The sequence below is a fragment of the Aphelocoma coerulescens genome, chromosome 8 (assembly GCF_041296385.1).
Source record: "Aphelocoma coerulescens isolate FSJ_1873_10779 chromosome 8, UR_Acoe_1.0, whole genome shotgun sequence".
Taxonomy (NCBI): Eukaryota; Metazoa; Chordata; class Aves; order Passeriformes; family Corvidae; genus Aphelocoma; species Aphelocoma coerulescens.
This window is the reverse complement of record NC_091022.1, coordinates 6,853,228-6,881,114: the sequence shown is the minus strand read 5'-3', so window position 1 is coordinate 6,881,114 and position 27,887 is coordinate 6,853,228. Positions and strand designations below refer to the sequence as shown.

Below are 27,887 nucleotides of genomic sequence, written 5' to 3'. Positions count from 1 at the left end.
GCGGCTCTGCCCCCTCGCTGGGACACCGGCTCTAGGACACAGCCACACCACTGGTAACCGGGTGGAACCGCCGCGGGGCCGGGCATCCCCGGTGCGCGGCAGCGGCGCTCGGGTTGCGCGGCGGAGCCGGCCCGTGCTGCGGTGGGGGGGGGGTGGGGGCGGCTCCGGGGACGGAAGGGGCGGGCGCGGCTTGGCGGCGGTTGGCGGGGGCCGGGCCTCTTCCTGCGGCTGAGGACGCGCTCGGGCGGTGCTCCGAGATCGCGGCTCGGCGGTGGTGACGAGCCCGCGCCCGGCGTGAGTGAGGCGGCTCTGCAGGCCGGGGCGCCCGCCTGGCGCTGCGCCGGCCGGGGGGCGCGGGGAGGGCCGGGGAGCGCTGCCCTGCCCTGCCCGGGACTGCCGTGGCCTGGGCCCTCCGCTCCCGGGCGGGCTGGGGCAGCGTGGGCTCCTTGGCTCGGCTCGGCTCGGCTTGGCTGGGGGTGGCTCTTGGGCCGGGCCCGGCGCTCGGGGCAGGGTGGGAAGGGGAGCGGTGCCTGTCCCACAGGAGCTGCCGCTGGGGGAGCCGAGTTGTGCCGCGGGCTCCAGGGCCACGCTTTGCCGGGAGAGCCGTGCCTCAGCCTGTTGCTGCCCCGCGGACAGCGCGGAGCACCGCGGCTTAAATGTCTTTATTTTGTGTCTGTGGATGTGTGTGTGTGTGTGTTCCCTCCCTCCCCGGCTTTTAATGTGGGTTTAAGGGGATTAAATCTGATGCAATCAAGGGGCTAAGAATAGCCTTGTCCACGTTCCCTTGCATGTGCAAAGTGCTCCGAGGGGCTGCTCCGTGCTACTGGCGCACGGGTGGCGGTGGCCCTGCCGCTTGCAGCGGGACAGCCGGCGGTCCCCGCGGCGGGATGCGAGGATGCGCGGTTTCCCGGGAGCATGCTGGGCAGCGGGAGCTCGCATTGGAATTGGTATGCGGTGCCCTAACCGGGAGGAATTGCCTTTCTTTATTTGCAGGGAGCTGTGAATCTGAGCAATTTGCAAGTGTGGTAGACAGCAAGTCTGAGCTTATTCTTCATTAGCTGGCGAACTGCTCCACTTGTGTGTCTAGGATAATGCTCCTAGAGAGTGTTGCATGTAAAATAAGGCTCTTCTTCACGTAGCCAAATAGAGCTATAACCGTTCTGTAGTTTAATTTAAATTGTGCCAAAAATATTTTGCTTCATGTTGGATGCAGGGCTCCAATCTGACAGTCTTCCAAAAATGATCTTATTCTTCCTACATTTAATTTTTTTCTCTTTTAAATGCTGCGTGTGTTTATTTTAAGGTTTACTTCATTCTCATTTGGTCATTGCTTTTCCCATAGTTCAGTGGTTTCCCGTTTCTCACTCCATTTCTGGAGGGGTAGAAGCCTGTGACTATCAGTGTGGAAGCAGAACACCTTTCTGTTCTTTTAATAGATTTTTTTTTTTTTTTACAAAAAGTTAGGCTTATTGCTTTGAATAATTAAATTAAATGAATTAAATGTAATCCTAAGTGAATAGCTATCGAAAATGAAATTTAGGCAAGTGATGCCCTTGTAAAAAGGGTTAATTTACATTAGAATTAGAATTTACTGGTTGAATATGAAAGGCCTGTGCAGTTTGCAGCTGTTATTACTCTCAAAAAATGAATATTTGGAGTGGAAGTGTGGTGAGCATCAGGCAGCATCGTTCATCTTTGCAGATGTAGTAGCATTATTAGCATCCCTCTTACCTCTGGGGCACAGTTATCTTCAATTTCCAGACAGAAGTTTTATCTTCTATCAAATTCTGGCTCTGCAGTGTAGCTGTTGAGCAGTGCTGTGCTGTTTATTAGGTGCCAGCCTGCCTTGAATCTCTGCTAAATGTGGGAGGGAGAGATACCTCCTGGCTTCAAGCAAGGAGCGAGAGTGAGCACCCTGTTACTTCAGATATTTTTTCCTTTGATAGAATAGTTTTAAGGATTCAGGGAGGCAGGCAGTTTGCTAACTTTATAGTGTGTGTGTTCTGTTTGCTGAAGAATCTTTGTGCAGCTGTGGTGAAAATATTTTTAATGTTGTTGTTTTCTTCTGCTTTATTCTCTGCAATCCAGGTGTTGTTAATCTGGGCTGTGAATTTATAACTGGGTGAGAGCTTGAAGGCATATTAGTACGTGGTTGTGGGCAGCTCTGTTCTCTTAGAGGGAGACTGAAGAAGGGAAAGAAGGTTCTCTTGCTTTAGAAATCACCTTTTTTTCTCTTTTTTTTTTTTCTCTTGGATCAGGTTTTGAGGTGTAGGGTGAAGGTTTCTCTTCACAGTGCATGGACGGAAAGCCAATGCGCAGGTAAGACACAAAAACAATTATTCTTCTCTTCCCCAAATAGGATAAATCATGTGAGTTGGTTTTGTACGTGCCTGGACTGTAAAATGTTGTGTGCTTTTGGATTTTTTTTTAAAAAGCCTGGTTATGGGGAATTGGAAAATAAATCATTCCCCTTTAGTCCTTTCTTAAATGTATTTAGTTTTCAATATTTACAAGACCAGATGTCTTTCAGGAAGAGTATGGAAGATAAGTTACTGTAATTCTCCATCCCCTTTTCCACTTACCCCATTTACTGTCATATTTAAAATTCAATATTTAATTACTTAGGTATTCAAACTGTGTAAAATAGACTGCCTGAGAATAAATTTAAACTTGATTTCCAAGGGGCAATATTTTCCCCTTAAAGAAAGACATTTGGTGAGGTTTTGGGTGAAAAGGAGATTTCCTTTTCTAATTATGGATGCCAGCTGCCTCAGTTCTAATGAGCTGGAGATGCAGCTGAAGTATAATTCAGGGGAGTTCTTGCTGGGGTTGTGTCAAAAACATTCTATCTCATATAGAGAAAAGGTTTTCAGTAATAAAACAGTAATTCAGCACGATGACAGGTTTGCAAACAGGGTTTCCTGCTAGTTCTTGTTAATTTTCCCTGTTTGATGGCAATTCCCCGGAAAAATTTAGCAGCAGATATATTTCTGTACATGATACAGGCTGTGTGGAAGCGAAGTTGCCTGAAGTTCTTAATCTCTGAATGAATTGAACTCGTGCAGCTTGGTCTGTTTGTGCTCTCTGGGATGTTGAAAGAAGGAAAACTTTATTGTGGGTAATTCTGTAAAACACTCATGTAAGAGAAGGCAAGGCTTTTAACCATAGATGAATACATAGAGCATTTTTGGCTACACAAACCATTAGCCTGGCTTCTGTGTAAACCCTTGAAGAATGGCACGATGTTGTTTTAATTAAATTAACTTCTCAAGCACAGCAAAAAAGGCTGGTGCCGCTGCTGCAGTTCAGGAATGAGTAAACCTGGGACATGATAGGGGCATCACTGAGCCCGGGTATTGTGCTGCATTTTTGCCAAGATAAGAAATGTCGTTTGGTCAATGAGGAGCTGTATATGACTTTTACAGTGAATTCCTTTTTCTCCAAGATGGATTAATTAGCAGATGAGCTCTCTTTTACCATAGTTTTCTTCAGTGGAAGTTGCTTAAATCTTAACCAACATAAACTGACAGCTTTTCAGGTTTTGATGTTGTGCTCCATTTATCAAGATGTTTTTGCAAAATGACGTAAAATTGGTGACTAGCTTGGCTTGTGTTCTTGTTTCTTCCCTACTTTTTGTGTTTCTAGTGGGGAAATTGAGGTTCTAAACTTGTTTCCATGCCTGCTGTTTTCTGTGTGTTGCACTGAGGCAGAGAATTCACATACTGGAGTTCGTGTGTCTGTTCGTGGGTTTGTGGCCTTGGACTTGGTATTGTGGAAGTTCTGTCTGCCACTCAGTTTTAGTTTTAGTGGTGGGCAGCAGCACAGAGCTGAAGAAGTAGAGGTTTTTTATTATTGCTGCAGCCTAGCCTGACAAGCACATCTCTGCTGTGCACTGTGGACTTCAGTTCTTGAGTACACTTGCCTGTTTTAAGGCCCTCATTGTGGGTTGTTAAATTTTTTGTTTGTTCTCCTATTGCCTGTCTTAGCAGAAAATGATAAAAGGTTCCTGGTTGGATTTTGGGCACAGATCTTCCTATGAACTCTAGCCAAGCAGATAGCAGAGCACTTTCTTTTATCCTTTTACTCAGGGTTCTGAAGCCAATTTACCACCCCACGTGAGGGTTGTGGTAGGTCCTGCACGAAGAGGGGAGTGGGGCTTGGCCAGTAGTGGGTTAATAAACACAGTGAGATGGTATCAAATGTGTACAACATTCAGAGGGGAAGAGGAACAGCTTGAGCAGACAAGGAATTCCAGCTATTCCTGTCAAGATTATAGTAGGGAATACACATTGCTGTATCCTGCTGCAAGCAGGATTTACTCTGCATTAGGAATGAAGGGGTAGTTGGGGCAGGCTGTTCTTGCTCACTGTCAGGGGGAAGCAAGAGGATGTGGCTTTGCTGAAGGGAAAAACAAGGCAGCAGGGGCCTCTCAGTGAAGAGCATGGTCTCACAGCACCCAGACAAGGAGGGCAGAGAAGATCTTATGGCCGGGGCCAGTCAGGAGTCCTGTACTCTTCAGCAGGTCTGTAGGGGTGAGGAAGGAAGCAGGGAAGTCATCTCAGCATCGGTGGGTGCACAGTCAGGTGCAGACATGTCTTTAACATAGCTCAGGCATGAGGGCTTGAGCAGCTCCCAAACAAATTGGGAAAGCTCTCCCAGCTCTTTCTCACCCGGCTTTTCCTGGCAGCCTTTTCCCAGGTTACAGCACTGCTGTATCAGAGCAGGCTTGAGCAGCCAGACCCCGCCGGAGGAAGGAGGCTTCAGATCCTGATTGTGAGCTCGGGAGCTTATCCAACTACTTGGACATACCTCTTGCCCAAAACAAACTATGAAAGGCTCAGAATGGTTTTGGAAAACTCCAGTGATGACTTCCTCTTTCAGAGTATGGGCATCCTCATGGGTGAAACTGAGTTTTCTGGGCTTGGTCAGTGAAAATCAAACTAAACAATGTAAATACACCAGATCCTTGCTGTTTTCCTTTTGTGTAAAATAGTATTTGTCAGGTTTATCTGCTTGTTTGCATAACTCAACTTTGTTGAGAAAGCTTACTGAAACCTTGCTTGCTAGGCAAGAAAATTGATCAGCGGTATTTTTCCTGATAATCAGACTTTTAGTAACTTAATTCCTAGAGTGCTGATTGCCACAGTAAAGCATTTCCATTTACTTGGTTGGCATGTTGTGGTGGTGACTTCTGTTGCCAAAGGCTGGGCCAAATCAATGGCTCTTGTTCTTGCAGGTCTGTAATGAGTATAGGAAATATTTCTTAATTTCAAATCAAGACATTGACAAAAATTACTACCAATGTGGTTTGTTATTTTTATTTGGTACTAAAATCTCTTGCTAATGAAATCCACTCCAGCAATATATGATTTTAGGATTTCAATTGATGTGTTTAGCCTGAGACTTGTGTTTCATAAGCCTTGGGTCAGCCTGTTGTTTTCTGCTGAGCTGTGTTAAAGCTTTTTGTTTGTAAACCTGTGTTAAAACACACATTATCTTAAAAAAATGCAGATTTGAAAGTTAAGGTGCCCTATGACAGCTCTATGGGAGAGAATTTTCCTTAGGTGTGTGTTACTGGGTATTTTTTTGAACTTTGGAAGGAGCTGCTGTAAGGATGGATGTCTCATAGATGCCCCTGTTAATGAATGAAGTTTTGGGCACTGGCATAGCAGAATAAAATGGAGGCAGAGCAGCCTGTTTATTAAGCTGTCTTAGTGTTGCAGACTGCCTGTGTTCCCATTTGTACTTCTCAGTACTGTGATACAAAAGCTGATCCTTTGTCAGTCCTTTCTTAATCCCATTGTATTTGCTGATTTCCCCAGCCCTGCGTTTTGATGGAGGCTAATCCTGGAATATCTGCATAGCTGGGTGTGAATGTTTTATCTGAGCACACACATTTCCTCTGGATCCTCAGCCCTCCTTAATCACCCTGGGTATTCAGGAGCAGCTCTGAGCTCTGTGTGGGGGGAGGCAGCTCCCCTGCCATGTGAGAATCAAGTGCTGCCCTCTGTATTTCACACCTCTAAGCTACTGACTCATCATTTCATTCTCTATGCATATATATGCATAATGCACACATAATGCAGTGGAATCATGATCCTCATGGAGACACAAGCCATCAGACATGTCCTTTAAATTCACACTTCTGTGCCTGTGTGTAGCAGCCACCCACCAAGCTTCACATCAAGCATCTGGGTGGAAATTCCTAAGCCAGTTGATCACTGGCTTCTGCATCACCCAGAGATAAGTTTTGTATGAATCAGGAACGCTCGTTTGGTTGTTACTCTTTTTCCCATCCATTCAGTCTTCTTTAATCATTAATTAACCAGCACTTTCTCTCCAGGAGGAAGGAGGCCAGGTACGACGATGCAGGCTCTCAGATAAATGCTGATGGGAACAATGCAGGAATGACTCCATTTCTTGCTAACCAGACTCCTTTTCAGTGAGTTAAAGATGTGTTCAGCAGTGCCTCATTTGGGCGAAAAAATCCTGCTCTGCTCTGGCTAGGGAAGACTAGGGTTATTGCCTAAATCTGGCTAAGTAATCCCATGGCATGAAATGGTACATCCCATTGCCCTGTGTTGGCAGGGAGTCTTGGATGGTGAGGTTGGGAGGAATATTGTGTATTCCTTCTGGCAGCATAGCCTTAATCTAATCTATCTGTACTTAGAACTCTTGCCACTCTGTGATCTGCTTTAGGGCTGCTTTTAGTGAGAGATGTCTTTGAGGAAAACCTACAGGTGTCACAGAGGGGTTGTGTGCTTCCCAAAAGGATGTCCTGTCGTGGATGTGCTCCAGCTCTTCTGATCTGTAGGTATGTGAAATGGGTTTTTATTTGAAGAACGCTTCTTCTGTGCTTTGACTGACAGCCTTGTCAAATCAAACTGTCCAGAATTGTAGTAGCATGTGTCTTAAAAGAGCTCTTACTGTGTTCTTTTTTGCCTTCCAAGGCTTGGTTTGAAATAGTTCAGAGCACCTAATGCACAATAAAATCAACTTAGCTTGCTTAGCAAGTGCCAAACTCTGCAGGGGAATGTTTGTCACCACCTTTCTCCATCTCTTGGTAGAGGGATTAAATTACTTACTATCTGGCCTTGACTGCTAAGGACTATGAAAATAAGTCAATTAGGTAAATTAATCTTCAGCCAAGGTTTCTTGAGGTTTTTGTAGGGGTACCATTAGTTGTGGTTTGTGTGTATTGCTGCAAGGGGAGCTTAGTTTATGCATTGTTTGTGAGGAACTTGGCAGAGCTTTGAGAATGATTGTCAAACCCCAAAAAGGTGAATTTAGGTTGTGAGGGACAGGAGTGGGTGGAGGAGAGTGAGAGGCAGTGTAACAGCAGAAGGATTTATCAGAGGTGTCAGGAAAGCAGAACGGTGATAGATGTAAAAAAGATGGAGTAGGGATAAAAATCCAAAGCATTTAAGGTGCAGAAGCTGAGCAGTAGGAAGCAGCAAAACCCAGAGGGGAGCCCCAGCTAGATATGTGTAACTTAAGATAGGAGGAAGAGGTAATGGTCTAAAACATCTGAATATGATCATCAAGGAAACAGTGTGGAGGGAATGGGGAAACAGGCTAAGATGCAAGTGAATAATTTGAACTGCTGCAAAGAGACTGGTTTCCCAGTGCTTAGAAAATGCATGTGACATAATGATGAGGGGAAAAGATGTGAGGTTTTTTTTTTCTAATTCTTTCCTTCAAGCCTGCTGCAAATTACATTGAGCCATGGCAAAGCCAAACTTCATTTTTTTTTTTTCACTCTTAGTATGAACAGTGAGGTAGTGACAGCTCACAAATGCTAGTGCACCAGGGAAAAACTGGTAGTGGACAGCATGTTTTGGGTCTTTCAGTACATCTCTGATGGCCATAAACCATCAGTATTCTGATATTTTGCTCAATATGCTTTAACTGCTCTAAATGATAGTTTTCCTTTGATGTGGGAAGAGGCAGCAGTTTCCTGATTTTTCTTTAATTGCATGTGGAACTGTGAAGATACTATGTTTTCTCTCTGTGCCAGTACCTTAGTTTATGTATTCTTAAGAGATTCTTTGCCTCTAAAGTTACCTTCCTGACTTTATGTTCTTCCTTTTTTGGTAGGTTGATAGTGGTGGATACTTGGATTGTTTTTACTTTTTCCAGTTTGGTTTGGTTTCACTTGCGTTCTTCAGTCCTTAGTATGGCCTTTCTTGCGGAAGATTAACCTTCTTTGGTAAGGAGTGTCAGGGAAGGTGGATTGAGTTAGGAGCCTCTATAACTCAAAAATAACTGAAGAGGTGATAATTAAATGGGTATTCTGTGAACCTGAAAGATGCTCATGGTAGTCTGCAGGCCATCCTGAGCTCCTGAAGTCTCCGTGACAGTTTAGTGTGTTCCAACATTACAGTGATGAGTGGCCCCATTAAAAACGTAGAAAGAAGAGAGAAGTTTGGTTAAATCATGGAGCTGGAATTCTTTGCAGTGGAAATTCATCTCCAGCTCTGTCAAAGAAAACTCCAGTGCATGACAGCAGGCAAGTCAGCTAATCTGTGCTTTGAGTCACTCTGTGAAATGGGGATAACATGCCTTTCCCGCACAAGGCTATGGTGAGGTTCAGCTCATAAATATGCATGTAGCTGGATATTACAGCTGTGTGTCATAGAAAGCATATAAAAGTAGCAATAAATTGAAGCCTGCTGCAAGTTGGCATTTGTTTACTTCTAAGCAAGCTTTGGTTGGAGATGGATTCCTCTTTCATGCAGTCACGTGCTTGTTTTCACGTCCCAGCATGGACTTACATGCACTGCTTGTGCTAGGTGCGAGCTGTGGAGCTTTGGAGCGCAGCTGGTGGTGGGATCCCTGACCATGGTCCTGTGTTACTATCTCCTGCACTGCAGGTGTACCAGCACTCGCCCAGGAGAGACCGGAATGGACGTGACCAGCCGCTGCACCCTTGGAGATCCCAACAAGCTGCCTGAAGGGGTGCCGCAGCCCGCACGCATGCCCTACATCTCCGACAAGCACCCGCGGCAGACCCTGGAGGTCATCAACCTGCTGCGAAAGCACCGGGAACTCTGTGATGTGGTGCTGGTAGTGGGGGCCAAGAAGATCTACGCCCACAGGGTGATCCTGTCAGCCTGCAGCCCCTACTTCCGAGCCATGTTCACTGGGGAGCTGGCGGAGTCGCGGCAGACGGAGGTCGTGATCAGGGACATTGATGAACGGGCCATGGAGCTGCTCATCGACTTTGCCTACACCTCGCAGATCACTGTGGAAGAGGGAAATGTCCAGACCTTGTTGCCAGCTGCTTGCCTTCTCCAGCTCGCTGAGATCCAGGAGGCTTGCTGTGAGTTCCTCAAGAGACAGTTGGACCCTTCCAATTGCCTGGGCATCCGGGCTTTTGCTGACACTCACTCTTGCCGTGAATTGCTGAGGATTGCTGACAAATTCACACAGCACAACTTCCAGGAGGTAAGAAGCTGGCGTGCTGGAATTGAGATGTAAAATGTGTCAACATGGCCTGTGAGAGCTTTGAGCAACTCTCATTTTGTCCTTCTTTCCAAATCCTGCCTTTATACCTTCTCTGTGCCCTGATAGTGATGGGTGCCAGATGTTAAGTGGGGAAGAAAGAGGAAAGAGTTACTGGCAGGACTGTGTTTTACTGGTGGTTTGTATATGATCCACAGCATTTCTTCCCTGGAAGATGTGTGGTGAGTGCTATGTGGGAGGCAAAGTTGTGGGTGCAGTTGGATTTGGTATTGAATCTGTTGTGCCGGCACAATGATATGACATGCCACTCCTCTTTCAGAAATATTCTGGATTCTACACGGTTGGAGGGGAGGCAGGTGTTAGGACAGCACATCAGTAGAACCAAAAAAATTTAATGCTGAGCTCTGGAATTGGAGAAGTGGGTGTTTGGGGGAGCATGAAGCTGCCTCAGGGGAGTCTTCAAATCCCTTGTTGTAGCAGAACTAGGGTTTTGCATCTATTATTCAGCAGAAGTTGTCTGAAAGTAATTCAGATGTGTAATATTGTAGCTGACCTTTATAAACTCAAGTTTCTCATCCTTTGTTAATTCTGCCTAGATGATTTTTGGGGGAAAAAATGCCAGCAGCTGGTACAGAGAAGGATCAGCATAATAATTAAGGATTGTGTGAGCAGTAGTCAGAGAAGAGTGGGTCTTGACTGAACTCTTGCAGGAAGGAGCTCAACCCTTTTAAATAGTGTCTTTCCTGTGCCTTGCTTGGAAGGACAGGAATTTGTGTGTATTTTGGAAGCAGCTGCTGTGTGGGAGGTGTGTAGGAGCATGCTCAGTGTGAAGGTCTGGTCCCCTGCTAGAGAGTCTTCTCTTGCCTCTTGCAGAAACTGCACTCTGCTCTGCCTTGGAACAGGTAGCCTACTGCAGAGAAATCTCCTCTTCCCACCAGCTTCACAGGGAGATCCTTTCCAAAGGGAGGAACTCCAGGAACCCCTGGTGCTAACTTAGTTTCCCCAGAGAAGCAGCAGTATGGAAGTGCTGTGAGTGATGGCAGCTTGTCTCTTTTTTTTTTTCTTCCCCTTCTGACATGCAAGAAGCAGATTAGAATTGTATTTGTTTCAGTCAGGTAGTACTTAATTAAAATCTGAGCAGAAGCAACACAACACTACATGACTCTTAGACACAGTGAAGATGATTCTTGGTATCTAACTGTGGACATATCATCAGTTTACTCCAAAAGCTGAAATTAAATACATTTTTTCTAACCAAATAGAATTTGCTGTTTAAGATGAGTTTGTTTATTGTAGAACTTGGTGGTTTCCCAAATCCCTACATTTTAGCTGGCCACTTCATGTGCTTTGTGCTTGCTCTGTGCTTTGGGTTTTTTTGAGGGAGCAAGATGCTATCCAGATAGTTGTTTATTTTCAGTGCTTGGTTGTTTTACTAGTTATTAGATCTTATTACGTGAGTAGGGCGTGCTTACAAGCCTCTAAATAACATTTTAGCAGCCTGACAGTTTTGTTTTAAAATGTTTTAGCATTAATACATGCAGCTGACTGTTAAAGAGCTGCTTGCTATGGGCTTCTTTTCTTTTGCAGCACCTTGAAGGCAACTTTCTGTCTTCCTTATCCCTGTTAAACCACATGAAGGCAAAAGAGAACACTCTCAAAGATGAAGCAAATTATAATTTACTTAACCACTGCCTTTGGAAAACAGAGGCTTAGATTAGAACACTATTTCTTTGGCCTGGGCAGGTTTTGGTGTCCATTTCAGTGTCCCAGAAGTCTTGCAGCTCTTCATCCTTAATAATAACTTCTTTTGCTTCTACTGTTTCTCTGCAGACGTCAGTGATGCTGCTGGTTGGGATTGTATTCCATTCTGACAGTATTTTCCACCTGGAGACTGGATTGGTGATCCCTGGGGGAAGCCAGGGACTTGTCTATTTAACCATCCTCCACTGTGGAGGTTGAAAACTGATAAAAAGTTTGCCTTCTTGTGTGGAGGCTGTGTGGTCATCGTTCCTCCAAGCTGGCAGAAAGGAACGTGAGCTGGGAATTTCCTGGATGGCAACATGAAATATTAAGCAGTAGGCACCAGGCCAATCCATGCAGTTACTTTGAATGCAGTTTGAATTGTCTCATGTCCTCTGCTGTGCTAACCTCTACTTATAATAATTTTTATGTGTATTGGTGCATTACATCATTAACTTCTTGGTTAAATGTTTTTCCATTTTTTTCCGTTCCTCCCAATCCTAGTGGATCTTGTGCATGTATGTGAAATGGTTCTGTTAACAACTCCATTGTACAAGAGCAGCGTTTGTATTTAATTTTTTTTTGTCTCTTGACATTTGTGTGAAGGGAAAAATTATATTTATGGGTGGACAACTTGTGCTTTTATCAACAGACAGAAATTGCACTCTGCATTGTATAGTCTGACATTAATTCTCTCTGTTTGTAAAAGCACTGATGTACAGGAATGCTGCAGAGGAAATGAAATCCAGCCAATTCTTGTCTGCTAAGCAAGTCAGTCAAATAGTTCATTAATATTAGTCGGGTAATTAGGAGTGTTCTGATAATTAAGCCAAAATAAGCCAAAGGATTTTAAATAATGATTTGTTTTACCATGTAAACTACCAAGATGCATAGTAGTAATAATTTGGTTTAAAGAGGTACTTCGAGTGCTTTGAATTTTGTGAGGCCATCAATGCAACTGGGTGTCCTGAGGGTCAAAGGGAGAGACTGGATGAGCATCTTTAACTCAGGAATTTTCACAACTGTTTTCAGGTTCTGAAGCTGCATTTACAAACTGTCAGACTAAAGTTTACGCATAAGCTTGTCTTTGTAGGAGGGAGGGCAACTATGGGAAAAAAAACTGGTGAAGATCTTTAATGACCAACCCAGTTCCTACTTGAAGGCGGAAGGGGTGTGTGGGCCAACCTTGTTGTGGCCTTTACTGTCCCGGAAAGCTCAGGGGACCCAAGAACCAAGTCTGGTAACTGATCTCATTATCTGCTCTGTTATTTTTTAACAGTATTTTCTGTTGTCAGTAACTTTGCAATCCCTACATATTTGTTCAGTGCTCTTAAATAACTTCTTCAGGTAATTTAAAGGACTGCATAGCTGACTGCTGTTGAGATGATCATGTCAAAGAGTGTTTTTCTTTAATTTATGCAGCAAATAATGAAATAAGTCGTGGAATTCTAATGTGGTTGCAGATGATAAGGATAAGCCAACATTCAGTTATTTTCTGTCCCTCAACCTTTTGGAAATTGCAGGCTACAGACTGGGGATGCTTGTAGGGAAGGCGAGCTGGCAGTTATCAGTCAGGCCATTTCTGCAGTTTTAATTTTGATTCTTGCACCCTTCCCATCTTAACTGGTGTCTGCAGGAGCTATGGCGGTGTGTGAGCTCCCAGGGCAGTCTGACTGCCTCATGCTGTGTGAGAAGTCCTCCAGCAGCAGCCAAGGCCTCCTGAGAAACTTGATTGCTGTCTTGGATGCTTGAAGGAATTAATTTTTTTGTCAGTGGCTTGACTTTCACAAGAGATCAGTCCTTAGGGGCTCTGGAGGCTCTGATTCCCTCTTTAGTTCATCTTGACTATTGCATACTTCATGTGTATATTTAGAGCAAATGAAAGAGGCAGGATCAGATGAATCTCCTGAAATATTTTCTGTTCTGCCACAAATCAGGCTTTTTGTTCTCTGCAATGCCTCTGTTAACTTGTTTGAGACTCTTATTTCTGTGGTCTGTTTTGGTTTCCTTGTGAATCTCTGTACTCCAGTGCTGCTTTTTAGTCACGGATTTATTGCAGTTTTATTTCTGCTTTATGTATTAGACACAGCAAATGAGGAGACTGATTTTAAAGAAGGGCTTTGTTTTTCCTGAGTTTTGAAACCTGATCAGTGTCTTTTGTGGTTTAACCCTTTAAAAGTTAAAGGGTGTAAAATTCCCTGTCACTTGCATGCCCATCTAGAAATGTCTTCTTGTGTTGCTGGGGGCTGCACTCTGCCCCGTGCAGCAAACCTTTCACGTGTGTTGGTGTTGGAACTGACGGGGATTTGGCTTTTTACTGGGTCAGTCCATGAAGTGCTGGAGTGGTGTGTGGCTCTGATATTTTGTCCCTACTCTCTTCCTTTTTCCTCTGCCTTTCCCAGGTGATGGAGAGTGAGGAGTTCATGCTGCTTCCTGCCAACCAGCTCATAGACATCATATCCAGTGACGAGTTAAACGTGCGCAGCGAAGAGCAAGTGTTCAACGCTGTGATGGCCTGGGTGAAATACAGCATTCAGGAGAGAAGACCCCAGCTGCCACAGGTAATCTTGGCCACAGGCTGCTTTATCCAGGGGGATATCCGGGGAGAAGAATGAGGGATGGTAGGGTGGTGCCACAGCACTTCTGAATGGTGTAAAGCCACCAAAATTCTCTCTGACTCCCACCTGTACTAGGTGGCTTGCACCGTCCCTTCATCTAGGCTGGAAGCTGCACTGGCCACAGCCTTCATTAGGGGCTTTGTTGGATTGTTCCCAGGTAGGACTTGCCAAATGAGCTCACTCAAGAAGTCTGTCCAGACAAACTTGCCTGCACCGCTTTGAGAGTTGTATCAAAACCACAGTGGAGAAGAAAAAGCTTGTCTTGCTTTGCAGTGCTTCTTTAAGCTCTGCTGCTTGATTTGTGCCTCAGCCCTCATGATGTTACAGTGGAGCTTGTCAGAATGGTTTTGTTGGAATGTGATGCTTCATCTAAGCCAAGGCATTTCACAGAGCAGAACCCATTCTGACAAAGCTGTCAGCCCCAAAGCCTCTGAAGTCTCGGGCTGGCTGATCAAAAGAGGTGAGCGTCTGCCTGCCTTGGTGTTTCTGCTGTGGAAAGAGACATTAAATGCAACTTTATTTACTGGAAAGCTTTTGAAGATGGTTTTAAGTAAGCAAAGCAAACTGGAAAAACCTGTTCTTCTCCAGGCAGCTTTTAGGCTTTTATAACAGTTCTAAACCCTTGTGAAAGACATGTTGTTTCTTATTGTTCATTTACTCTGCAATACCACTCAGGTTTAAGAGAGCTAAATGGTTGATAAAACCACTAACTTAATTAGTGTTCTGGCAGATGTGTTGACATCTGTAATTTTCTAAAGGTTTCCAGCTGTGACCTTGTTTTCAGCTGTTAGTAGAGCCAGTAGATTGTCCCTTTTCAAAGACTGATTTTCTTCTGGGTATCTAAACTGGGATATTGAAAAGGCAAATGTGCTGTGAGACAAGCTGCATTTAACTAAAATTCTGTTGTTTTCCATTTGGCTGCCTGCATCTCTGTGGGTGTCTGTGGTTTACCATACATGTTTTGGTTTGTGTTTTAGGTCCTGCAGCATGTCCGTCTGCCTCTGCTGAGTCCCAAGTTTCTTGTGGGTACAGTGGGTTCTGATCCACTCATTAAAAGCGATGAGGAATGCAGGTAAATCTCCTCAGCCATTTGCAGAATTGGATAATGTTGTCCTCTGAAACTGTGCTCATTTGTCACTGGTAAATGGATGATGCCTCACAATTTCATCTTTGGCAACTGGGAGGATAGGAGAAGCAAGAACACTTGTTTTCTATTTGCATAATAGTCACTGGCATGCCCTGGAAGTGGTTTTGTTCTTTCAAGTTTTCAGTGTAATAGCAAACTTTGAGTGTGCAGTTTGACTGTTGGTAAAAAACCTTTCAGTGTATTGTTTTTCATTTTGCCTTTTTTTTCCTCATCTAGTCATGGCCTTTTATTGTAGCTTAGTTCTTGCATGTCTTTCATGGTGATCTCAGTGAGATCTAAAGTAGCTTTTCTGTGTAGAATGTCTGCACTTTGATAACTGAATTGGAGTCTGGGATTAGAGTCTGCTCTTTCCCACACGGATAACTCAGGGAAGTTGTCATTTTCTCCTCTTATGGTATGAGTCTCACCTTTCTGGTTCTACAGAGTTCTGTATCATCCACAAAGCACATGATTTATCTTGTGCATATTGTAAAGAAGTTCAGGGCATAGGCTAAATTGTTCTCTTCCTGAATAAGCATTCATGCTGAGGGAATTCCACATTCATAGAGGGAAGGAGGACTTTTTTGTTCTTTTTGTTTTATTCAAGGGTTTGGAGTATTAGAATTAGTCCAGGTGGCAAGTCATGAATGGATGGACAGTGTGAGCTGGCCAGAGCTGATGGAGAAAATTTTCATCAGAAGGGTACTATCTCCATCTGTTGGTCATGTGTGTATTACGTATTTGTGTGCTTTCCAACTCCTGTTCTGTTGTGAGGCAAAGCCACTGACTGTTAAGTTTTAGCTTGAGGCAGATTGGGTGTTTCTTTTCTGCACAGTAAGCCTGACAAATCTCTTGTCACAGTTTTTTTTATCAGTCTTTTTATAGCAAGCTGTATCTATTATTAACTCTGGCCAAATACTGGTACTGATTTGCTGCTGTCACTGTGTCAGTGGCTTGTAAACAACTGATGACTATTTAGGTGTCAGTCTACATTTAACTGGAGCTGTTCATGCTGTTCTCATGTGACTTGTGAATACCTGAGGTGCATGACTAGTGCTGGCTGCTCTTCCCATCAGTTCTGATTCGCCCCTTCTCCTGAGACTGAGCTCTGAGGGTTAATATTTTCCTGTCTTGCATAGGGATCTGGTGGATGAAGCCAAAAACTACTTGCTGCTGCCCCAAGAGCGGCCACTGATGCAGGGACCACGAACAAGGCCACGCAAACCCATCCGCTGTGGAGAGGTGCTCTTTGCAGGTGTGTGTCTCTGCAGGTGTGTGTGTGGTGTCAGCAGGAGATGGTGGAGGGTCTAGAGGGTCATATGAGGAGTGGTTGAGGTCACTTGGTCTGTTCTGCCTGAAGAAGAGACTGAGAGGAGCGCTCATCACAGTTTACAACTTCCTCGTGAGGGGGAGAGGAGGGGCTGACACTGATCTCGGCTCTCTGGTAACCAGCAATAGAACCTGAGGGAATGGCCTGAAGCTGTGTCAGGAAGGCTTAAGTTGGATATTAGGTAAAGGTTCTTCAACCAGAGCAGAATCTGGCATTGGAACTGACTCCCCAGGGCAGTGGTCACAGCACCAAGCCTGACAGAGCTCAAGAAGCATTTGGACAACACTCCCAGGCACATGGTGGGATTCTTGGGGCTTTGCGATGCAGGGCCAGGAGCTGGACTTTGATCCTTCCAACTCAGGATGTTCTGATTCTATGTATTTTTCCCGCCAGCTTAGGCCAGGAGACTCCAGGCAGGATTTTGTGGTGGTGGTGTTCCCATAAAGCCAATCTTCACAACCTATTTCTGATGTGACCTGTGCATTAATATTTGAAAGTTTGAATTAACTTACACTTCCCTACTTGCGTGATTTCTTTGGTGCTGTGTATGCCACAGTATTTCCAAACTTCAGTTAACGCTCTTGAAAATCTCATTCTGTTTTGTAATTACAAACCTCAGAAGGAGTGACTTAGAGATGGGTTAAGGCTGGAAGAGTGATTTGTGCCAGGAGCACACCCAGTTTGTGAGCTTGGTGAGTATTTTTGTGACCCTGTTTTTTGTGTTTGGCTGTAGTGGGGGGCTGGTGCAGTGGGGACGCGATTTCCAGCGTGGAGCGCTATGACCCCCAAACTAACGAGTGGAGGATGGTGGCTTCCATGAGCAAGAGGCGCTGTGGCGTCGGGGTCAGCGTCCTGGATGACCTCCTCTATGCTGTGGGAGGCCATGATGGCTCCTCTTACCTTAACAGTGTAGAAAGGTAGGTCTCCATAAGGCCCCTGTGCAGAACTTTAGCTCTGAATGTTTAAACCTGGGTGCAGCCTCTTAGGAATGAGTTCATTTTGCCGAGTGTGTTCACATTTCCTCCTGCCTTGCACACCCCTGGTGCAAAACACTTTGTGTCACTTTATCCAAAGCTTAATGGGACAAGGCAAAGCCTCTGGTATAAGGAAGGAATCTCTAGGAGATGGGTCTGGATGTAATTGTTGGGAGGAGTGGTGATCCTAGTTAACCTTCTTTGCAACTGCGGGTTTGTTTTTAGTGTTGTTGAGGAAGGTGAGGTTACAGTGAGCATTTCTTAGATGCTGAGGGAAAGATCCTGGAATTTTATTGTGAAGTGGCAACTGGAGAATTAAGGAACATTAGAAGAAGGAAAATAGGTCAGTTTTAGGCATGTGAAAGATTAAAGTCAAACAAGTTTTACCAAGCTTCCTGTTTCTGGGAGCTGCATAGGGCAATTCCCATGCCTGAAAGCTGCATGACTCAAGCTCTCCTACTACTCTAAATCCTAGCCCTGTAACAAATCCAATGAGCTGTACAAATACCTCCTCCCATCTCAAGACTCCCCTTCTTCCCACCTATCTCCTTGAATGCTTCAAACTTCACAAATTATGACCCTAGCCTTATATCTCCCACGTCCTGCACTTCCTTGCTATGCATGTATTTCTTTGTCTCTGGATTCCCAAGTCCATTTGGTTCCTTCATATTTTATCTGGAAGTGTGGGTCCCAGTGCTGGCTGAGTTCCTGTATGAACTGCAGGGAACAGAGCAGAGTTAACTCTGGCTGCTGCTCTTTGCTGCAAGTTACCACATGCCAGCCAGTCTCTCTCAGGAACCTGAGCCTTTGATCTTCAGCTTGATTCATTCCAACCTGCAGTTTGAACATACCTGGAGTAACATGTACTGGATGCATTATATCAGTTCAGGGCTTTTATCCAACTTACAAAGAGCTGTGTTGCAGTTGAAGCTCAGGATAGGCAAGTTTCACAGCCTTAGTAGCTCCCAAGCATGGGAGAGTCTGAAGCAGACCTAGGCAGGTAATTTGTGCTGTTTGGTGTGTTTTTCCAGGTATGATCCAAAGACCAATCAGTGGAGCAGTGATGTGGCTCCCACCAGCACCTGCAGGACCAGTGTTGGGGTAGCAGTTCTTGGAGGTTACCTCTATGCTGTGGGTGGCCAAGATGGTGTCTCTTGTCTCAACATTGTGGAAAGGTACTTTTTAATTACAAAAGAAAAAAAAAAAGTAGGGCACAGTGAGAAAGAGGGTCTCTTAGAGGGTGCAGCTGATGCAGACAAGCTGGAGAGAAGATAGGAACTGTACAAATCTTACAGGGATTTTTGTTTGGAGAGAATAAAGTCAGTATTCCTGCCCCTTTGTGAAGATGTCAGCACTTCAACAAGCTCTGGTGTTTATTCTTTTGCCAGGTACGATCCGAAAGAAAACAAATGGACTCGAGTGGCTTCCATGAGCACCAGGCGCCTGGGAGTGGCGGTGGCTGTGCTGGGAGGCTTCCTCTATGCTGTGGGAGGCTCTGATGGAACATCTCCTCTCAATACTGGTATGCCTTTTGTCCCTTAATCCCAGTCAGCACTCGTCCTGATACTGGGGAGCCCTTCATGTCCCCAGATGGTTGTTGAATATCTTAGTGATCAGTTTGTGGAGTTTTTTTCTTCTTTAAATATTGTTTTGATGTACAATAATTCACTCTCCAGGTTTGTGAGCCCCTATTACCTGGTTGCGTGTCATATTTTTACTTTCTCAGTGCTGTGTTTGGCAGTATGTCCTGAATATGAGGCTTTGATTGTTTGCATAGCAGTTGCAAACGCTTTTTTTTTTTTTAATTCCTGCAGCAGCCATTTTCTGCTGTAGGAAGGAAAGTGCCAAAGGTAAAACTGCTGCAGGTCAATTTGTAGCATTGCCAGCTCCCTCTTGAGTGTAGATCTGAATGTGAGTGATTGTGTAGGGCTGGAGACAGGAGAGAGACTAGCAAGAGTTCTTTAGAAGGATAGAGAGAGCAAACAGGGTCATGGCATTTTTGGTGTGTGGTAGTTGGGTCCAAAAGTGCTGTACCCACTGCCTGCCAACCCTGTTGACCAAAGACCTTCCTTTCCTCTACAGTGGAACGCTACAACCCCCAGGAGAACCGCTGGCACACGATTGCCCCCATGGGCACGAGGAGAAAGCACCTGGGCTGTGCCGTGTACCAGGACATGATCTACGCTGTGGGAGGCAGGGATGACACCACAGAGCTCAGCAGTGCTGAGAGGTACAACCCACGCACCAACCAGTGGTCTCCTGTGGTGGCCATGACATCCCGGCGGAGCGGAGTGAGTGGAGCTTGGTGGGCTTGTCCGTGCCACGCATCACCATGTGGGGAGAGCACAGGGTGGAGTGTCAATCTGCTTGTGGGGAAAGCACAGGGCAGGGTGTCATTGTCAGTCTTGTGGTTAGACCACATGGCAGTGTCAGTTTTGTTGTGGGGAGAGCACAGGATGAAGTGTCAGTCTCCTCATGAGGCTCTCCTGCTTTCTCTGCATCTTCACCTCTTTACTGTGAGGGAAAAAAGTTTGCAAAAACTCTCCAGCAAGACCGGAGAGTAGAGGATGAAGAGACAGTCGAGCTATGCCACAGACAGGTGTTTAGGATGGGGAAATGAGTCATTTGAGGGTATTTTTAAATATTTTTGGCCTCTTACATGCAGTCAACTAAGCCTGAAGCAAAGGAGCTTTTAGGTGACATAGCTGTATTTGGTGTGAGATACCATTAAAGAATGCTATCAAAATTAGTACCTGGATCTCTCTGGATGAATTAGGAGGTGAAAACACCCACTTGCTCAGAGGAAAAAGCTGGGAAACTGGGTAAGTGTGTGTTTAGATACATATTTTCAGCAAACATTGCCTTGAGGTGTGTGTGGGAACAGGGTTCCTGGGCTTTCACTTAGGCTGTTACCGCTCCTCAGTGAATCCTGTGAGTGGCAGCGTGTTCCCATCAACTGCTGATCGTGGTGGTTTCTTGTGAACAGCAGATTACTACAGTGTTTTCAGGTGTCATCATGTTTGGGCAGATGCAAATTATATGAATGTTTATCATTGGATATTGGATTATGTAGTGAAGACAGGATTAATTCTATCTGTGTTAGTGTTTCAGTGTCTGGTGAGACAAGTATGAATCACAGTTTCAGCAACTACTGGTTTTGGAGGCAGAGAGCACGTATTTATTTCCATTCTCCAAGCACAGAGTATGCTGTTCAACACTGTCCACTTTAGTTTCTGATTAGACATTGACTTTTTATAAGCTATTTCTGTATTTGCTTTCTGTAGAAACTACTAAACACATACAGCTGTATCTGCAGCTCTTCTGCATCTTCCGATTTCCCCAAAGTCAAAACAAGGACAATTTTACATTGTGTACCTTCACTTTTCTCTGTTGTACTCCATGTTTACCACTGGAAGTGATCATGGTTTTGATGTTCCAGTGGTTTTTTTGTGCTTCTGCAGAAAGGCTAAATAGAAAGTCTGGAGGCCAAGGTGCTTACAGATGGTCCAAGTCCCAGCCTGAGAGGTTTGGGACCAGGGGCTTACCTGTGGTTCTGCTACTTTAGCCAAATATTGTGGGCTGGTAGATATTCTGGTGCATACATGTCACACTTGGGTAAGAATTTCAGTCCAGAACATAAGTTTTTGTATGAAAAAGGTCTAGATTCTCATGTATTTATCATCATTCAAATGGTTCTACTTCTTGTAGCTGGCAGTAAGGTAATTCTCTATTCTGAGATACATATTTAACCTTCCATGGTTCACTTTTTAGGGTATTTTATTTGTGCCACGCCCTAAAGAAAAAAAACCCCAACCCTCTCCTGCAGACTGCCTTTCACCAAACATGGTTATTAAATCCTTTTATTAACATTTTCATTATAACCCTTTTTTTCAGGACATCCCAGCTAAGTAGCTACTGTCTGATGGCTGTTTTGCAGGTTGGCCTGGCCGTGGTGAATGGACAGCTGATGGCAGTGGGGGGCTTTGATGGCACAACGTACCTAAAGACCATTGAGGTGTTTGATCCAGATGCTAACACATGGAGGTAATTTGAATTTGGGAGACAATCAAATAGTGGAATCTAGCTGGAGCTGTCCCAGGCAAATTAGGAATGTGGTACACACCATAACAGAGAACTTGGGTAGGGTAGAATCATCACAGTGCTCACTTTGTGGCTTGTTGCCTTGCATGAAAGTATAAGAAAGAATCACATTTTGAAAAATATCTCAGTATTCCACTTCTGTTCTTTTTGGGCTGAGTCTCTCCTGCTTCCCAATAAAACTGAGCTTGTCCTTATCAGAAGGAACCCACAGCCACCATACAGAATTTGGCCTGTTAACGTCTTGCTTTCAAGCTGAGGCAATGATTCCTGAATACTTTTGGCAGAGCTGAAACACTTCAAACATATGATGTTATTCCCCTTAATATCAGCAAGATTCAGCCACTGGAAGAATGTCCAAGCTGAGACAAATAATATGAAATTGCTGATCAAAATATATACTGAGCAGAAAAGAAAGAGGGAAAATAGCCTTTCTAGTCATAACTATACTTAAAAACAATTGCTTGTGTATTTATTCCCAAATGTAATTAGCATAAAGTATCAAGCTCCTATGGCTCTTCTTGCTTCTGTGGTAACCTGGCAAGGGGAATAGAAAGAAATTAATGTCCTTATTCTTACTAGTGATAGTAATAGTTTAACCCTTCACTGATTAAAAAAAAGCTGTCATGAGCAGCATAGCTCACCTTGTTTGGTGAGCTATGGATCCACAGGATCTTTTGAACTGCTGAGGAAACCAATTGAGTAGAGAATAATACATCCATCAGATTCCTTAGTGCAATGGTTTCAGCTACTCCCTGTGACAGTAATGGGATGTCCAGAGTTAGGAGTTAATGCCTGGCAGGTGTTCATACAGTTTGGGAGATTATTCAAAGTATTGTTAGCTTGTGGTTTTTTTCTCCACTGAATTCAATACAGCTGACCAGCTTCTGTGGTCTTCCCTTTCTTTTGTTTCTTGCCCCATGAAGATATTTTTTATTTGTGAAGCTTGACTGAGAAACTATTCCGATGCAATTTGGCTTTAACAAATCGCACTGGTAGAAGCTGTTTGGAGAACTTGCTTCTCCTGTTTCTGCCAGCAGACTCCAGTGGCACAAAGGGGAATATGCAGCTGGAGTATGTAGGGATCCAATATCCCTATGAAATGCAGACACCACTGCAGTCAACAGATGGTGCTCGGGATGTGTCCTATCTTGGTTGTATCAGCTGAATGTAGGGGTTTAGAAATATAAATTAAATTAGTTGAATTGTGAGGACTAAGCCTAGTCATCTGTTACCCAAAATGTAGCCTAAGGTCAGCTACAGCCTACAAAGTATTTTTCTGTCTTGCACATTACCAGAGAGGGAGAAGGAAGTATTTATTTGAGTAACAGAAATTTGGTGTCAAAATAAGTGTCGCTGTTGTCCGCAGGGATGGCAAGATGAACGACACAGAAGTCAAGTCCAGGATAGAATGGGATTATTTAATTAATTAGACTTGTTTATATAGCTTTGTTTGCAAGAGTGGTATAATATTATTGGGTGCTTGACCATCCACCTCCCAGAATGATTGGCTGAATGGTACGACACTCATTTCAAAATATTTTTCCTGGTGTGGAAAACAGGACTGTGCATAACAAGTTTGCACCTGTGAGATAAAGTCTTGGTTTACAAAACCGTCTACACTGTTTTCAGCTAGCTTGTGTGAGAAAGGAGACTTTCACAAGCGGCTGTAAAAAAGTAGGAAAATTTCTCTGCCAGCTTTTTTAGTATCTACAAACAAGCAGCAGTTTCTGTTCTGAGAGAGAAAGGCATGAGCAAATACAGCTGTTTACTTCTGAAGTGTGTGAGATGGGTGCTACACAACTTCTTCACAGCCCACTTTAAGCAGGCATTAATAATGGTCTAGTTGTGCTTCTGTCGACTGGTTCAGTCCCCATGGCAGCTCCCAAGTGTGTTCCCAAGGGTTGGTGTCCTCATGGAGGATGTGATCCAGTGTGTGACCCTGGAATGTTGTCTCCATAGGTTGTACGGCGGGATGAACTACCGGCGGCTGGGTGGAGGCGTGGGGGTTATCAAAATGACACACTGTGAATCCCATATATGGTAAGCCTCCAGAGGGAGGGAGTCCTCTGGCTTCTCATTCCTAGAAAAACTGAAGAGACTTGTTGACACTGGACCTCTTTGCAGCTCTAGTATGCACGGTCTAGATCCAATGTAACTCTTTACCAGTGAACTCTTTCTATGGAATTATAAAAATGGACTTCTGTGAGTGTGCCCAGCGGGAGACCACGTTGTCAGACTCCAGGGAACCACTGGACAAAAGTAGAAGTGTTGCTTATGTCCGTGTTTTTTCTAAATAGTTCTACATTTTTTGAATAAACCAAACTGTTAACAGTTATTGTAGTGTAAAGGATGGTGATGTAGAGCCTACACTCTGTACTAGGAGTCTGACCAGGAGGAGGGAGCAGTGGATGTGGCAGCTGTTTGGTGGGTGAAAGAGAAAAAGTGATACAGAAAACAATGTTTTTGCCTTATTTACAAAGAGCTTCAAAAAAAAGTGCTTGACCTGCAAGATGCCACCTTTGCACAGAGTATATTTATTTTATCATTTGATTTGTATCATGTATTTCCTTTTTATCGCTTACAGCGATGATTCCAGCTTTTTATATACATCTCTATGTGTGCATATATATATATATATATATATGTATTTTATATATATATGTATATGTGTGATTTGCATTTCAACCAGCTGGTGGTTTGGGCAGGGCTGTGTCCTGCCAGCTACTGTGGTTCCAACCCTTGTGGTATGTTTTGAGGTCTCTTAGAGGAGAGCCGTGGGATGAGTACCCTGAGTGTTTTTTCAGAATTGAGCCTCTAATCTCTCCATTGAATCAGTGAAGTGCCCAAAAAGGGTGAGAGGAAAAAGGTTCTAAACGATGCCTTTTTACTGTACAAAAGTTCAGCTTTTGTCTCTCCTCTCCCCTGTATGTGAACCTGTGCTGGTTTGAAGGTAAACCAGCTGGAGAAATTAACCCCCACACAAATACCTTGCAAGAGATTTCAAGTCGGAGTTACAATTTAATAGAAAGATTATAATAAATGCAGTGAATATAGAAAGTCTGGCTTAAAACCTACAGAGTACAACCTGACACCCTGTTGGTCAGAGTGGCAGTAGCAGTCCCAATTAAACGGTGGTTGCAGTCCCATTGGAGTGATGGATGTGGTCTTGTCAAAAGCAGTGGTCCTGTGAAAAGGTCTGGTCCTTCTCTGGATGTCCAGTGTTGGTGGCTGTGTCCAAGTCCCCAAACCCCCAGATTCTATACCCTCCAAGTCCAGGCAAGAATGTTCAGTCCCTCCCTCAGGGCAGGGAGTTTCACAGTGGAACAATGTAATCCTATGAGTCATAGGATATTTTGGGGAGTCCTTGATGGCCCATTGGCAGAGATGACCCCCCCCTTAGGCTGGGTGTAGTTGTCACTTTGTGAAGACAAAGAGAACACTACCCAGCTCACAGCTGTTACAAATGGCCCACCATTAACACTTCATCAGGAATAGTGTAGATGGGTGTAGAATACATGGTTTGGCTACACCCATACTGGTACTTTCTCCTGTAACCTTGACATTATCCACCCCTTATTCTACAGCATCTACACCATGCCCAAATATACTTCTTTATATTCATACATATGTATACAATGAAACATTAGAGACAGTTCCCACCCAGAATTATGTCCCCTTGAAGTACACAAGGGGTTTCCTGATCTTTCTGCATTAGCCACCAACTGTAATCAGGTCCTTGAGCAAAAACAGTCCCACCTCTGCGTTTGCTTTTGCCTGAAGTGACACTAATCCAAGCAGTCTTTCCTAACATACCTCTCATATGTACCACAGGGACTTTTTCTCCATCTAAAGTATGCAGGGATTCTGACTAGGCAGGACCAGCTTGATTAATGGAGCCTTGGCTGTTGACCAGCCAGTGGCCTTCGCCAAATGCAGCTCCCAGTTTTTGAAGGTCCCCCCACCCAGTGCCTTCAAGGTGGTTTTAAGCAGGCCATTGCACTATTCAACTTTCCCGGTGGCTGGTGCATGGTAGGGAATGTGGTACACCCACTCAATGCCATGTTCCCTAGCCCAGGTGTCTATGAGGCTATTCTTGAAATGAGTCCCATTGTCCAACTCAGTTCTTTTGGGGTTGCCATGTCTCCACAGGACTTGCTTTTCCAGGCCCAAGATGGTGTTCTGGGCAGTAGCATGAGGCACAGGGTAGGTCTTGAGCCCATCCAGTGGTTGCTTCTACTGTGGTCAGAACATAGTGCTTGCCTTGACGGGTTTGGGGAAGGGTGACGTAGTCAATTTGCCAGGCTTCCCTATACCTATACTTCAACCATTGTCCACCTTACCACAGAGGCTTCACCTGCTTGGCCTGTTTGATTGCAGTGCAGGTCTTGCAGCTGTGGATGACCTGTGAGATGCTGTCCATGGTTAAGTCCACGCCTTGGTGATGGGCCCAGCAGTATGTTGCATCTTGTCCCTGATGACCAGAGGCATCATGGGCCCAATGAGCTAGAAATAATTCTCTCTGTGCTGCCAGTCCAGATCCACCCATGATACTTTCACCTTGGCAGCTTGGTCCACCTGCTCACTGTTACAATGGTCTTCATTAGCCCGACTCTTGGATACGTGTGCATCTACGTGTCGGACTTTCACAGTCAGCCTCTACCTGAGTGGGGATGTCCTGGCAAATCTCAGTGGCCCAGATGGGTTTCCCTCTACAGTGCCAGTTGGCCTTTCTCCAGCGAGTCAGTGTAGAGATAGAGCCTTGTCCACTTCTCTTGCTCAGTGATATCCAAAGCCAGCAGGACGGCTTTTAACTCTGCAACCTGACTTGATCCACCTTGTCCCTCGGTAACTTGTGCAACTCGTCATGGGGGGTCCATACTGCAGCTTTCCATTTCTGGTTTGTTCCTACAATTCAGCAGGAACCATCAGTGAAGAAGGCATATTGCCTTTCATTCTCTGGTAGTTGGTTATATGGTGGGCCTTCCTCAGCACGTTACCTGCTCTTCTTCTTCTTCAGAAGATGGTCCAAAACTCTCACCTTTGGGCCAGTTTGTTATGATTTCCAGAATCCCAGGATGATTAGGATTTCCTGTCCGGGCTTGCTGTATGATCAGCGCAATCCACTTGCTCCACGTGGCAGCGGTGGCATGATGCATGGAAAGAACCTTTCCCTTGAACATGCAGCCTAGCACTGGCAGTCAGGGTGCCAGAAGCAGCTCTGCTTTCAGTACCCGTCACTTCTGAGGTGGCTTGAACCCTTTCATAAGCTGTGAGAATCTCCTCAGTTGGGGTATAGCTGGCCTCAGATCCTTTGTATCCCCGACTCCAGGACCCCAGCAATTGTCCTTAGGTCTCCCAGGTCCCTTCTGCCAGAAGCTCCAGGAAGGACCATTCTCCTTGGCTGCAGTGTAGAACACATTTTTTACATCCAGCCCTGTCCTGATTGGCCCAAGGGCTCCTGCATGGGCAATCTCGTGCTTAATTCGTTCAAAAGCTTGTTGTTGTTCAGGGCCCCAATGGAAATAATTTTTTTTTGTGTCATGAGATAGAGAGGGCTTACAATCGTGTTGTACTCTGGGATATGCATCCTCCAAAAGTCCATGGCTCCTAGGAAAGCCTGTGTTTCTTTCTTGGTCAGTGGGGACATAGCTACTATATTGTTAATCACTTCCTTTGGGATCTGGTGATGTCCATCTTGCCACTTCTCTCCTAGAAACTGAATTTCTTGAGCAGGTCCCTTAACCTTACTTTGCTTCATGGCAAAAGCAGCTTTCAGGAGAACCTGGATATTCTTTCCTTTCTCGAAGACTTCCCCTGTTGTGTTCCCCCATACTATGATCTCATCTATATATTGTAGACAGTCTGGAACCTCACCCTTTTCCAGTGCAGTGTGGTTCAGCCCATATGGCAGATGGTGGGACTGGGGCAGTTGGTTCTAGGTGTATTGCATACCCCTCCAGGTGAAGGCAAACTGGGGCCTGCACTCTGCTGCTAGAGCAGTGGAGAAAAATGCATTGGCAGTATTGATGGTTGCGTACCACTTTGCTGCCTTGGATTCCAGCTCATACTGAAGCTCCAGCATGTCTGGTACGGCAGCATTGAGTGGTGGCGCGACTTCATTTGGGCCATGGTAATCCACCATCGGTCTCCATTCTCCACTGGACTTATGCACTGGCCATATAGGGCTGTTAAAGGGTGAACAAGCCTTGCTGACCACTCCTTGGCTCTCCAGCTCACGAATCATCTCATGGACAGGAACCACGGAGTCTTTGTTGGTGCAGTATTGCCAATGGTGCACTGTTGCTGTGGCAATTGGTACCTGTTGTTCTTCAGTCCTCAACAGTCCCACAGCAGAAGGGTCATCTGAGAGACCAGGCACGGTATTCAGTTGTCTGATGTCTTCTGTCTCTAGAGCAGCTATCCCAAAAGCCCAGCAATGTCTTTTTGGGTCTCGGAAATACCCATTTCTGAGATGGTCTGTGCCAAGGATGTATGGGGCCTCTGGGCCGGTCATGATGGGGTGTTTCTGCCAC

General features: G+C 44.9%; 1 protein-coding gene across 7 annotated transcripts; it reads left to right on the top strand.

The window, feature by feature from the left end:
• Positions 1-209: 209 nt before the first annotated feature.
• KLHL20 (kelch like family member 20) lies at positions 210-23,689 on the top strand. Of its 7 annotated transcripts, XM_069022960.1 has the most exons (15): positions 226-294; positions 799-947; positions 2,259-2,319; positions 6,700-6,814; positions 8,874-9,447; positions 13,608-13,766; positions 14,801-14,895; positions 16,089-16,204; positions 17,013-17,196; positions 18,285-18,428; positions 18,642-18,775; positions 19,336-19,544; positions 21,191-21,297; positions 23,314-23,394; positions 23,479-23,689. In XM_069022960.1, the coding sequence occupies exons 2-15, from the start codon at positions 888-890 to the stop codon at positions 23,507-23,509; spliced, it is 2,070 nt and encodes a 689-aa protein (XP_068879061.1). In that variant the 5' UTR covers positions 226-294; positions 799-887; the 3' UTR covers positions 23,510-23,689. The 7 variants fall into 7 exon arrangements, with proteins under 7 accessions (XP_068879064.1, XP_068879066.1, XP_068879067.1 ...); XM_069022961.1 differs by having other exon boundaries at positions 23,314-23,689; XM_069022963.1 differs by lacking the exons at positions 799-947; positions 6,700-6,814 and having other exon boundaries at positions 210-294.
• The last annotated feature ends 4,198 nt before the right edge of the window (positions 23,690-27,887 follow it).

Coding starts and splice junctions, on each gene's coding strand:
- KLHL20 (XM_069022960.1), top strand. CDS start 888: ATGCGAGGATGCGCGGTTTCCCGGGAGCATGCTGGGCAGCGGGAGCTC. Junction 948..2,258: donor GGGAGCTCGCATTGGAATTG/GTATGCGGTGCC, acceptor CTCTTGGATCAG/GTTTTGAGGTGTAGGGTGAA. Junction 13,767..14,800: donor GAAGACCCCAGCTGCCACAG/GTAATCTTGGCC, acceptor TTTGTGTTTTAG/GTCCTGCAGCATGTCCGTCT.